This window comes from Amblyomma americanum, chromosome 9, assembly GCF_052857255.1.
Source record: "Amblyomma americanum isolate KBUSLIRL-KWMA chromosome 9, ASM5285725v1, whole genome shotgun sequence".
In the NCBI taxonomy this organism is placed as follows: domain Eukaryota; kingdom Metazoa; phylum Arthropoda; class Arachnida; order Ixodida; family Ixodidae; genus Amblyomma; species Amblyomma americanum.
In genome coordinates this window covers 4,421,055-4,434,857 of record NC_135505.1, presented here as the reverse complement: position 1 = coordinate 4,434,857, position 13,803 = coordinate 4,421,055, and the positions used below count along the sequence as shown (strand labels likewise).

The 13,803-nt window shown below is 43.2% G+C and overlaps 1 protein-coding gene across 1 annotated transcript in view; it reads right to left on the bottom strand.

Moving 5' to 3' along the window:
• Positions 1–13,803, bottom strand: part of RyR (Ryanodine receptor) — a 1,185,515-nt gene that overhangs the window by 333,221 nt on the left and 838,491 nt on the right. The window contains 3 exon segments of the mRNA XM_077638630.1: positions 372–426; positions 874–986; positions 7,895–7,988. Coding sequence (XP_077494756.1) covers positions 372–426; positions 874–986; positions 7,895–7,988 — 262 coding nt within the window.

Below are 13,803 nucleotides of genomic sequence, written 5' to 3'. Positions count from 1 at the left end.
TCTGCGATAAAATGAAGGAGAAGCAAGGATAAAAAGGAAGTAGCATTGCTCACCACGCGACAAATCTGTGACAACCTCTGTGCCCACTGGCATGAACTAGTAGTTACGCTGTTCGTGCCTCTGCACGCAGAGGCTGCTAGTTGATGTCACAAATAATGGCGCATTTAGCACCGCGAATAGCTGTCCTTGAATCTGCCTTCACTAACGCAGTAAGTGGCATTCAAGCTTTTGTTCTTGAACGTCTGCTGTACAATCACAAAATTGTCAATACAAATAAATGTTGACGTTTAGAAAAAAGGAAACAATCTACAAGACTTCTGATCACAGGATTGCAATGGTAAGCTGGCGTTGATGTAAAAGCGGCAGCTTACCTGGCTAAAGATGAAGGCATACTGCATGTATAGCGGATCCTCTGGCATGACGCCACTGAAATCACACAAGGGAAACACAGAGGTGAATGCCCAAAAGGCACAGCTTTATATGTGCACTGAGCACTGTGGAGACATGCCTTCTACAATCAATGTTTTCTTTTAAGTTTGCATAGTCCAGTACACTGTCATTCATTCGAAATCACCCAACCCGAACTTTAATTCATTCAAAGTGACACTTTCGTCCTATCAACATCGAGGGTATTTAAAAGGCTCTCATTACATCACACTCTGCACAAGTGAAACAAAATTTCAGTACCTTAAAAATTCATAGTTCTCGTTAAAACAAAGTGTTTCTCAAGAGAGAAAGATGATTATGTTCCTAACTTCAAGCACAGTACACGCTAAGATGAAATGCAAGAGCAAAATAGCTTGCCCATTTCAGCGTGTGCTCAGAAAACACTGGAAAACACCCAGCTCCAAAAGGCTGCATAGAGGAAAATACCTGTGCTCAGTAGTGGCCGTCCTTGAAAACGCTACGACGAGTTGGACCAGCGGGTCCGGCTTCTCCTCCATCTCCTCACTCGGCTGCTCTTTCTCTGACTCCTCAAATGTGGTCTGCAACAAAAAGTTTCCATGAAAAAAGAGAAAAACCAACCTTCCTGAAACATTTCGCTAAGCACTACAAATATAACCCGGCGACTTTCTTACATCTCCAGACTGTGGTTAAAAAGAAAGTTGTACTTCATCCTGTCTAGCATAGCATGCAGGTGTATTCACAACAATGAGCACAAAACAGAACATACGAAAAAGAAAGAATACAAACGTAAAGTGCCAGGACATTTTAGAAATTCTTCTTTTTGTTGCAAACTATGAAGCTAACTTTTCCATGCAGCTATGTGGCTATGCTCATCTGGATGTTAAGCATTCTTTTCTTTAAAATCTACTCTACCTTAGCGCTTTCCGTTACACAGATCAGGTTCCCAGGAACTGAAGTTGTATCAACATCAGCCTGACTATGCCCGCTACAAGGCAAAAGCCTCTCCCATGTCTTTCCAATTAACAGTGTACTTTGTCCGCTGTTGCCACCATAGCCCCCCTCCCCCCCCCCCCCCCCCCCCCCACCCCAAACTAAGTAACCGCATCCGGCCACCTCACTTTTTCCCACCGTCTGCTATGCTTGCCTTCTCTTGGAATCACTCCGTTACCCTTAAGGACCAACAGTTATCTTGCCTTCGCATTACATGCCATGCCCAAGCCGCCCGTTTCCCCCCCTTGATTCCAACTAGGATGTCATTAACCCGCGTTTTATCCCTCGCCCACTCTGCCCTCTTCCAGTCGCTTACCGTTAAACCTATCATTTTTCTTTCCCTAGCAAGCTGCATTACCCTTTAAACGCTTTTCGTTATCCTCCATGTTTGTGGTCTATAGGCATCGGTAAGATACCAGCTCTTATTTAATTTTCTCTTAAGAGACACTGGTAAACTGCCCTCAACACCTGAGAGCACCGGCCAAAAGCGCTCCACCCCACTCTTTTTTTTCTCGTTATTTCACTCTCATCATTCGAACCTGGAGTCCCTACCTGCCTAAGCAGATATATTTATTCCCTTAAGACTTCCAGCACCTCGCTACCAATTGTAAACTGCAGTTCCCTTCCGAGACAGTTTCTGCATGTAAATTTTTAGACCCACCATTCTGCCCTGCCTGTATAACTTATTGGTCATGCTTTGCAGTTTGCCTCCTGAGTGACTCAATAAGGCAATGTCATCAACGAATAGCAGATTACTTAGGTATTCTCCATTAACTCTTATCCCCAACCGATCCCAATCCAGGCCTCTGAATTCCTACTGTAAACAGGCAGTGAATAGCATTGGCGAGATCATGTCTCCCTGCATGTCACCCTATATATAAGGGCTGTGCAGCCGTTATAGGTATCTTCCAGTATTTTTACTTAAGGCTCTTCTACACCCCAATTCCGCAGTGCCTGCAAGACTGCTGAGGTTTGCACTGAGTCAGATGCTATGTTGTAATCTATGAAGGCTATATATAGCGGTTGGTTATATTCTGCGCATTTATCATTCACCTGACTGATGGTGTAAATATGACAGACATAACTTCACGAGCGAAAGTACGAGACACCAGGAGAAGAACAGTGGACAACGCTGGACTAACGACTGAAGTTATGACTGAAAGTTATGTCAGACTGAAGTTATGTGTGAAATACACCAACTAGCCCACGTGGCTACCTTGTTACGATGTGAATATGGTTTCAGGTTGTCCCGACTCTAGCGGTTACCTTATTAAATACCTTGTAGGCAACGGACAGTAAACTGACAGATCTGTAATATTTCAAGTCCCCGACATCTTCTTTCTTATGAATTAATATTATGTTAGCATTCTTCTAAGATTCTGGCACACTGAATGTCATAAGGCATTGCGTATGCAGGGTGGCTAACTTTTATAGCCCAATCTCTCTTTCGCCCTTCAGGAGCTGTGCTGTTACCTCATCCTTACTAGCTGCTATCGAAGTTTTCATCATTACAACGATTTTTCTACTTCCTATTTTGTTACTGGTGGGCCTTTTCTGCGTGATACTGCCTACGCAATGACGTGCTGACTACATTGTCTATTGTATAGATTTGTGTAGAGCTCTTCGGCTATTTTGGAGCGATCCAGGTGGCTACAAGTGACGACCGAAACCTGAGTCTCTGCTACTAATTTTTGCAGATTCCACGTCTGGCTGGACTGCTGTTGCTGCACGCTCTTCGTCTAAAGCTGTGCAGACGACTGGTCACTTGGTAAGTCTGCGCACTCCGCTGCGCGTGGGCAATCGGATCCATGGGCCTATAGTGACATGGTGCGAGAGTGGCATCTCATGCGCACATCAAGATTTCATCCCTTTTCTGCGTGACTGACTCTGGCTTAAATAGACGTGAGCGATGATGATCTGCAACATTTTGGAGCGATCCAGGCAACTTCAAGCAATGACCGTGAACTAAGCCTTTGCTACTGCTTTTTGCAGGTAGGTTATACGGCTGTCTTCGCTTGATATTACTCTTAGGCTCCTGGATCACTTTGTTTCTCTTAATTGATTTTGAAAATGGATGAAAATTCTTTAAAAAGCCATGGCCTGGCACTTGCTGACAAACCACCGACCACTGTAAAAGAGGTGGCTAAGGCTCTGGTTTATGTTACCTAGCGCCTAGAAGAGATCAATACAATCACAAGAGCAGACATCAAACGATTAGCAAATGAAAGCAAGAAGTCTGCCACCAATATGAAAGAGCTTGAAGAGTCCACGACGCACATGAACACCATATTTGAGCAACTTAGGAGAATGTGAAACACGTGCGCAGTGAACTGGCTGAGGTCAGAAGCAACAGTCCGACGACAGTCGATATTTAAGGGAATCGGAAAGTCAAGTAATAAGCATTAAGAACGAAATTATTGAGCTAAGCAGTATAGCCATCGGAACAACTTAGAAACTAAAAACGTCCCTGCACCTTCAGAAGAATCTTTACCTGTTATGATGCCAAAAATAGCTACATGTCTGAAAGAAGAGCTTGGTCCGGAAGACATTGATGTGATTCATCGGGTCCCGACTAAAGACAACAGACGGCCAAACATTGTCGTTAAGTTTGTTTCCAGGACTGTTCGTGAACACTTGCTGCATAGTTCTAAACGAAAGCAGGTGAACACCATTAAATATTTGGGTGTTAAGCTAGACAGTAATTTGAACTGGAAGCTACACATTGATAGCTTGTGTATCTTCAGCCTGCTATGAGCGTCTAGAGGCGAGGGAATGTTTCGATATTTCGGTATTAGAAATTATTTACTTCTCTACTTTGCATTGTCACACCACATACTGTTGCGAATCATGGTCTTCCATATTTAAAACATATTTGGATCCAGTTGTACCGCTACAAAAGAAGGCGGTGCGGATAATCATGTTCTTCTGGTCCGTTTGAATCCAAAGATCCTTTATTTGGCAGCTTGAAAAATACGTCCTTTCGCACTGTCATCCGAAATGAAAATTGCCATTTTAGCAAATAACATATGTCGCACTCACTCATTACCATTTGGCATGTTTGTGATTCCTACATGTAACGCTAGAAATGCCACTAACATACACTCTAATTTACCATTTACTCGAAACACTTACAGTCAACGTCTAATTCAGTATCACGGTACAAATATATAGAACACCTTACCAATAGAGGTAAACGCTGCCAACAACTTCGTGTTTTCCATAAAAAGGTTGTATCTTTCGTTGACCAGTTAGGTACGTTGCATTGCGTGCATGTTCCTATGGTTTTTATAGTCATATTGTGTTATTCCTGCATCAATGCATATTTTCTGTCATTCTGATAGATTTGCAACCAGTGCGCGACTGTTCAACTCTATCTTGATTCTTGCTACGCATACGCATGTATACCATATGAGCCCAAACTAGCTTTGGATATGTGCCCAACACTTGTTCAGATGCTTGCTTATCATTATGAACTAAATAATGTCTACAAAACATCCTATCCATATACACTGCCCTCTTTGTCTCTTTACGCATACATATGAGGTCTACATATCCCGTTTTCTCTTCACTGCTTTTAGGCAGCCTCCGTTCTTTAGAGCATGTTCGAGTATCTTCATACTGAACTTCCTTGTGTTGGTTACCTTGCTTTTATTAATTGCGACACCTCTGCCAGTTTTCTGTCTGTGGGATTAGACGCCTTCATGCTTTAGCATTTCTAAATCAGGTTTTTCGGCTCCTAAGATAGTTTGCTGGTATCCTGTCAAACCATCCTACCCCCTCCTTCTACTGTGCACTCCGTAATGATAGTAGTGAGATTTAGATTCATAGGTTGAACATTAAGGTTGTTGTCCTCAATTAAAGCCACATATCTGTTCTAAAGCGATAGACCGAATTCCTCTATTTCCCTCTAACCGCTAACTCGTTAATGGACTTCCGCTTCGCTAGTTTCTTCCATTTCCTCTTCAAGTCAAGGCTAATTGGAGACCTTACCACGCTGTGGTCGCTACAACGCACCTTTCTGAGCACCTCCACATCTTGCACAATACCAGGGTGAGCGCATAATATTAAGTATATTTCGTTTTTAGTCTCACCACTAGGGCTTTTTTACGTCCATTTCCTGATCTCTCGTTTGCGAAAGGAGATACTTATGATCCATATGTTATTCCTATCTGCGAATTCTATTAATAACTCTCTCCTGCTATTTCTAGAGCCTGTGCCACAGCCCCCACTGCCTGGTCTTCAGCCTGCTTCTCTCCTACCTTGCCACTGAAATCACCCATCAGTAGAGTGTATCGTGTTTTTACTTTACTCATTGCCGATTGCACATCTTCATACAAGCTTTCAACATTCTGGTCATCATGACAGGGTGCAGACATGTAAGCCTGTACCACCTTCAGTTCTGCCATCATCATCAGCAGCAGCAGCAGCAGCAGTAGAGGTGAAGCAGCAGCAGCAGCCTGACTTCCCCCCAGCAGGGCAAAGGCCTCTCCCGTTTTTCCAGCTGCAGCTACTGTATCCCCGCAAATTTCATAATCTCATCCGCCCATCTAACTTGCTGCCGCCTACTGCTATGCTTGCCTTCTCTTGGAATCCACTCCGTTACTCTTAAGGACCAGCGATTATCTTGCCTTCGCATTACATGCTCTCTTATTAAGCCTAATTACGATAACTACCACCCTCTTGTTAATACTACAGTGTTCCTCTATGTAGCCAGCTATATCCCGACTGGTGAAGAATCCCACACCTAGTTCTCATCTTTTGACTAATTAATGACAGCATAGTATGTGTCCACTCCTTAACATTGTATACGCCTCACCTGTCCTCTTAACGTCACTAAGCCCTACGACAGCCAATTTTGTTTTTTGCAGACGACTGCGTAATTTATCACACACAGATCTCTCCGAAGGCGACCAGCTAATTATAGATAACTATATAGGTGCTGTTAGTAATTGGTGTAACAACTGGAAAATGTCGTTAAATGTTAGTAAGTGCAAACAAATTACCATAACCAGGAAAAAAGATCCATTGCTGTACTATTACAAAATTAACAGCGTCTCCCTTGAACTAGTAGATGAATTAAAGTACCTTGGCGTACCGATCAGTTTGAATCTAAGTTGGAGCCTGCACATTAATAACATAACCTCAGTCGCATCTAAAAGACTGTGACCAATAAGATACCGGCTAATACATGATTCCACTAAACCAAGGCTTGTGGCGTATCCTTCCCTAGTGCGTACATTGTTCGAATATGCTGACGTAGTATGGGACCCGCACACGAAAACGGGTGCCAAAATTATAGACCGCGTTCAAAGAAGAGCACTACGTTTCATTTTCAACGCCTACGGAAGACAGGTATCGATAGCTGATCTTCTTAGTCGTTCCGGTTTGCCCACTTTGGAATCTTGTCGCAAAATGCGTCGCTTGCAAATGTTATTCGACATCGTCAATAATTACACCAGAATAAACTTTCACATTTATATGCAGTATAACAGAACATGACAAACTTCGCACAAACACGACCAAACAATTGTAGTGCCAAAATGCAAATCCACTGCGTACAAGCTGTAGTTCTTCCCAAGAACGATGGCCGATTGGAATGCGTTACCTCGCGAAGTGGCCGCCTTTTCGTCAGCCGAAACATTTTTACCTGCGATCCATCCCAGCTGGTCAAGTTAGGGTATTTGGTTCGATTCTGGAGGGTTGCCCTTGTCACATTTTGTTTTGGATTTTAATGTAAAGTGTTTGTTACTCCTCTATTATTTGAGTTGTTCCGCAGTAACTTTGCTGCCTGCCTGCAGGCCTTCTTTATCCTTTTTTTTTCGCTGTTTGCTATTTACAAAGCACTGTACAATTGCAAATCCCATCTCCTGCCTCGGCCACCAAAAGGTGGCTGGCAGTATTGAATAAATCAATGAAATAAATAAATAAATAAATATAATACCTGCTAGTTCCCCAAACAGCACTGCCATACTAGCATCACTGGATAAAGTTCTAGCATTAAATGTTGCCAGGCTCAGTTTCTGATGGCGGCATGTTTGGAGCCAGAGATTCTTAGCACCCTCCGCTATATCCCAGGTCTGACTGCCCTTTTGGTTTTCTTCTCCGCAGACGCAGGAGAATGCGGGCTCAGGGTTAATTGGTTTAATTACATAGGAGGTTGTGACGAACTGCTCCACCAGGGTGGCCAAATTCTGGTCATATAAGGGAGTGCGTTGTCAGTTCTAGTCACCGAGATCACGTCCACGCCTGGTTATACTATTCAAATGAGAGGTGGACTTTTTCTTCATCCGGTGGAGAATTGTGTGGCACAGAGATTCAGACCCCGGTCCTTTTTAATTAACTAAATTATTTACAATGTACCCTGCAGTGCCAAGGCATTACAGCAGGGGAGTGGGCTTGCACTCGAAGTGGATGCTCTACCTCTACGCCGTCCTTTACTGCGAAGCTTAGATTGTCCGTCACCCTCAATGACGCATTCGAAAAGAAATCCACTCACAGTGAGGTCATCAATGAGCTGTTCTTGGCCCACGTTTTCCTCTTGAAGCCAGAGGTCCTTGTAGACAGTCAAGAATATGTTGATTGCCCGATGCCTGCAAGGTATGGCACGAAGACGTGGCACGAGGTGCATGTTTCGACTGCTACATTAAGTATTTTCATCATTTTCTGGCTGCATGCGGAGGGAGCGTAACGACAACCTCTGCAAGCCTTGTGTGTTCTTTATCAAAGGTTGCTTCTATTTCAAAGCAACCACTGCCAACAAAACAACTTGGTAACAAACAAATCTCAACTGCTAGAAGTTTTGTATCGGCACTTCCCTGAAGTCCTGTTTCAGAACAAAACAGAGATCAGTAAAAAAGATTGTTGTTGACGTTTTGGCTTCCAGCGTAGAAGCCTTATTCACAATGAATGCATTTCAAAAAGTAGTTCATTTAAAGACGCTTTAATGATCGCCGAACGAGCATGTGTAGATTGGATTTAGATTTCTGTTGTTTCGGTTGAACGTGTGGATTTGGTCTGTATGATCAGTGATTTCAGATGTAGCCGTGCTGCTGTCTGTTGTGAAGATTCTTGCGTTATCGCAGTCAATCTCATGTTTCATCTCGACGACATGCTCTGCTAAAGCGTTATTGCGAATATTTTTGTTGTTTACACCATGAGAGCGCTGCTGCAATTACACTCTGTAACTTCCAGATTCCCCGATGTAAACACCGTTGCGGTCTGCGCAGAGCATTTCGTAAACAACTGAGCAGAGAACGCTGTCGAAAATGACCTCAAGAATGACTAGGACAAGGCAAGAACCATCGCAACATAAACATTGAAAGCATCACTGCAACATCTAGAACCCCTAATCATAAAGACCACATCACACACATTGAAACAAAACGACGGAAATCTGAACCGGTCTACGCACGCTCCTTGTGGCGGATGTTCAAGTCTATTTAAACAAACCACTATTGGTGATGTATTCATTGTGAATGTATCTAATTTCCCCAACTTGTTTCTGTTAACAGTAAGAACTCTAACTCGCTTCCTGTAATGTCAGGTGTTCTTCAGGGATCTGTACTCGGCCCGCTACTTTTCTTAATATACGTTAATGAATTGACATCACCTGTCACCTCTAATATACGCATGTTTGCTGATGACTGTGTAATTTTTTGTGCAGTTACTAAACCCGCTAACCAAGCATCTCTTCAGAGTGATCTTAATGCGGTCCAGAGCTGGTGTAACCAATGGCTAATAGAACTCAACCCTCATAAGTGCAAGCTTTTATCTGTCCACCGCCGTCGTAATCCTCTTATTCGTTCCTACGTAATCTCTGATGTGTCCCTAGAATTTGTTCAGTCCTACAAGTATTTAGGCGTAACAATTTCTAGTGATCTTTGCTAGAGTTTGCATGTCACTAGCACAATATCATCAGCGAACAGAATGTTAGAATTCTTAAAACATCATCTATATCACGCTCCTCGACATGTTCCTAGCCTGTAAGTTGTTCGTCAGTTGGAAGTTGGAATTCGTATCAGCATTTTGGAATCCTCATCAAGCTGATCTCATTAATTCTCTTGAGTCCGTTCAAAAACGCACGGCCAGGTTCATTCGCGCATCCTACTCTTATGACATTAGGGTTTCCGTCTTGAAAACGGCATCTGGTTTATCGTCCTTGTCTCCGTCGTCCCACTTCCAGCTATTTTTATGTCATGAAATCTTCAGTAGCCTCGTGCGCACTTCTCTATATATTCTTCCTCCCCTAGCACACATATCACTCCGCACCAGTCATGACTTTCATTAGGCTTGTCCACTCTTGCGCACTGTCATCTTTGCCAAATACTTTTTCCGCCGCGTAGCTGCAGACTAATTGGCCTTTGAAGCGACATTTCCGCCATCACCTGCTAATCCAAATTGAGTGAAAATGTAAAAAAAATACGCACAATTGTAAGAATGCTTTCTTCATTGGTTCCCACCCCTTACTCAATACCCCATTAATAGGGCATTTAAGGAAATAAAAAGAAGTGAAATGAACTGAACAAGGCTTCCATGCTGGAAGCCGAAACGTCAACAATGATCTTTTTTTACTTGTCGGCGTCTGTTTTGCTTTAAAATGCACCCTCCCGGCCGGATGGGATTCCGTCGCACTCTCAACTTCATCACTGAAGTCGTGTGTGAGTACGACACAGTAAGCTCTTGAAATCACAGACACGTGATAACAGACAGACTACAACAAGTGTCTTTGCCACAGTAACCAGGCACCATGGTTTGTTTACTAGCCAATTGCTCTTACCCTCAACAATCACGAGTTATTCTGCCTTCGCATTAGTGCATGCGCTTGAAGAGCCCACTTCTTCTTCCCGATTTAGATTACGAGTTGTTCGACAACCCACTCAGCCCTATTCCTGTCTCTCAACATTACATCTACTTTAAATTTGCCTAAGTGTTATACAATATTTAGATAGACTGCATGAAGTTGTGAAAAAAACAATAAAATAAAAACAGGTTCTTTAGAACGCTAGTGATAAACAATTGTGTGACAGAAACTGAACTTTAACGCTAGACTAACACACAAAGCCAACTGCATGCAGTGTAGCCATACAGTCAAGTACTATTTGCATGCAGAAAAAAAAAAGAATTCTAGGCCACACACACTTACAAGGCTTGGGGAACAGATTACTCAAAGCTCTATATAATAACACTGACCTTCTAAGAACAGCACAGAACACACATGCATCTGTTACATTATGCAAACAATGTTCAATATTGCTTACCCAGGAAAAGAAGCCCCATAATGACCTAAAGAAGGTAAAAGCTAAAGAAAGATGTTGCACAGTTTTCAGTGAGCAGTATATTTTTTTTAAGCCTAGAACAATATGATGGGCAACAAAAGGTGGAAAGGTTTCTGATGCACAAGCCTAAATGATGAACTACTTGGAAAGAAATTTCCACTTGGAACTGACAACGTATCCATAAAACTAAACATATAAAATAAAGGAATGAAGCCCTTGGTATGCTCATGTTATGCAAATATTTTAAATTTTATGAATGTTAATAAATTAGCGGCTTCCACCTGCTGTGAACTGACCCTTACTCCCTGGTGTGGCTTTAGCAGGTCCAGAATTGTGTTTTTGTTTTTGAATAATGAAGCTGGTCATTATTATTGCCATTACTGTTAATGGGCATGTATATATTAAATGTTTAGCAACAGAGGAAAAAGACATGCGCTTTCAGAAGAAAGAGAAGTTTGAATTGGTTAATGAGTGTAAAAATTAGAAAGATGACAAAATTTTGCATCAAAGTTTCGTGTTCAATTTGTAAATCTATTTCCCATGCTATGAAAACACTACTGGTCATTTTTTCATGATCTCTGACATTTTTACATAACATGTAAGGACAGAGATTCAGAATTGTTTTGTTTATAGAGATGCTCACAAAAAAAAAGAAAAAAAACGTGCATTACAGAAACCCATGTTGAATGACTTTATACAGGAATGACTTTATACGGTTGGAAACAGAAAGCATTCTAGCTGGAATTGAATGGTTGTTAGAAAGAAGAGTACAGGCTTTTACTTCTATAACCCAGCTGGAATGGAAACTTTTTTCATCTGGTGCGGTTGTTTGCCTAGTGCGGGATTTCGCAGGACAACAACATGATGTGGTTGTTTGCGATGTGGGGGATTCCGCTAGACGACGACGCTAGAAGGATGTGCTGTGGGACAGTAGCAGGAATGGCGACGGCCGCGTTAGAGCGTTAGTGAGGACGACGGGATAAGTGTGGATGAGTAGTCCAGTGGCTAATACATTTTAACGCGAGAGCATGAAGGAGCTCATGAGGCGGAGAAGCCAGCGCCGTCATCGACGCCATCGTTGGCGTTGCCACAGTCTAAGGCTGCCACAGCTCTGTAGTGTCGCTCTTCAAGCTAGTCTTGAGCAGCTGCACCCCCCGCCGCCCCCGCGTTCGGCGGACGATGGCGACTGCTGATAAGTAGCCGCGATCCGATGACGCTATTGCGTTCTACTTTTAAAGGCGAAGCTTAAATGTCCTTGAAACTTTTCATTTTGAATGCGCACACTGGCACGCCCTTCTTTTTTTTTTCCTAACATGCAATATGGGAGGGAGGTTGACTCACATGTGAGTCCACTTACAATCGTGTAAACAGGTACTTCTTTTTAAGTATGTACAACCAATATGCCCAAAATTATTCTCTTCGAAAAAGATAAAACCTAGAATGAACGATGCAGATACAATACATACATATAGTTCAACATCACACATAGGGTGCCAATTTCTGGCATTCCTGAAAGTGGCCACGCAAGAGGTAGCCAGCAGTCCAGTAGCAAAACAAAGGCTAATTTTAATGAGCGCTGCGTTATAGTCCCTAGAGAGGGGAATCTACAGAAACCCCTTGTCATCTTCTGGCCCTTTCAATCCAAGGAAACAATGAACTCAGAAAATCATTAACATTATTAAAAAATTCAAAGCAACTTGTGCTTGTGACTGCCACCCACAGAACAATGCAACAATAATGACTACACACGACCACTTCAGACCAGGAGAAGCAGATCAATCAGCCATTCTGAAATATCAACGCAAAGCAACTGACAGCGCAAAAACTGCAGACCAGTGATAAAGAGATGGGACCAATGAGCAGCCCCAACACAACGACAAGCCCAGCATATGGCACGCACATAATCCCACCTTCATGCTGCTCACATGTGCACGCACAAATTCATGGCAGCCTACGAAATCATCAACAGGCCACTCAATGTGTGCATGCTACAAGCAAGGGGCGAGGGGCGTGCACGCACGAATTGTGTTACCTCTCGACGTTATAGAGTGGCACGCTACGCAGGCATGCGATGGCCGCCCGCTTCTTGGAGCTGGACAGAAGACGACGCCACGCATTGGACGAAGGCGGGGGTTTGTGCGCCTGGGGAAGGGGCATTAGTCGGGTTGGGTATCACGGTGTGGGTGGTAAGAAGTAGGAAGGAACAAACGCAAGTACGTGTGAGCGCCAGTCAGAGGAATGTTGCGCTCGGCAGTGCAGGAGAATGATTATGGTAACCAGTTCAAGAGAGAACTTCTTGTTGGGCTAGTTGGTAATTGATCATTGTACTTTACAGGCGCCAAAACCACACACACACACACACGCACGAGAGAACAGAGAAGAGAAGTGATCTATTGTCTCGTGCGCGCGTGTTTGTGGTTTTGGCGCCTTTAAAGTACAATGATCAGGTCCAGAGAGGCAGAGAATGACCCATTTTCCAGTTTCTTATCAAGAGCCTGATTGGTCCTTCGATTATTACAGCGAAACCTTTATTAGGCGATGTAGGCAGTTTCGTGCCATCAAAACATGTCTGCAGCCATTGGCTGAGAACGTCTAAAAAGTCGTAATAATCGAAGGAGGGTGATTTGAAGATGCGGCGCAAAAAGGTTGGTGATGATCGGGTGAATAGTTAATTAATTGGAGCCAAAAATGTCCAAAAAGTGGCCGTGGCCAGATCCAACGTGGCGCCAAATTTGAAACCCCGGAAATGTAGTACCACGTGACCAGAAGTTTGGGCAGAGCCAACGCGCGGTGCCAAATTTGAGAGTTTGGAACGAAGCGTGGTGGGAATTTGACGAATTGCAGAAATTTTCTGGAAAATAGGGGCAATAGAGGCAAATAAGAGCAAATAGAGGCGACGAGTGCTGAGGAGGCGTCAATGCTTTCGCATTACTCCAACGCGAGTCTTCACAGTGATCTCGAATTTTTGTGTTAAATATCAATGCAACCTTTTCAAGAAGGTATGCTTAGCAAAGCATCGTGCCCCTGTGCACTTCTTTGGAACTTGGATAGAGACTCCTTAAATTTATCCTGGTGTCACATGTTCTATACACTATACAACTGTGGTAGCTAAGCACAATGCTTATGGTCG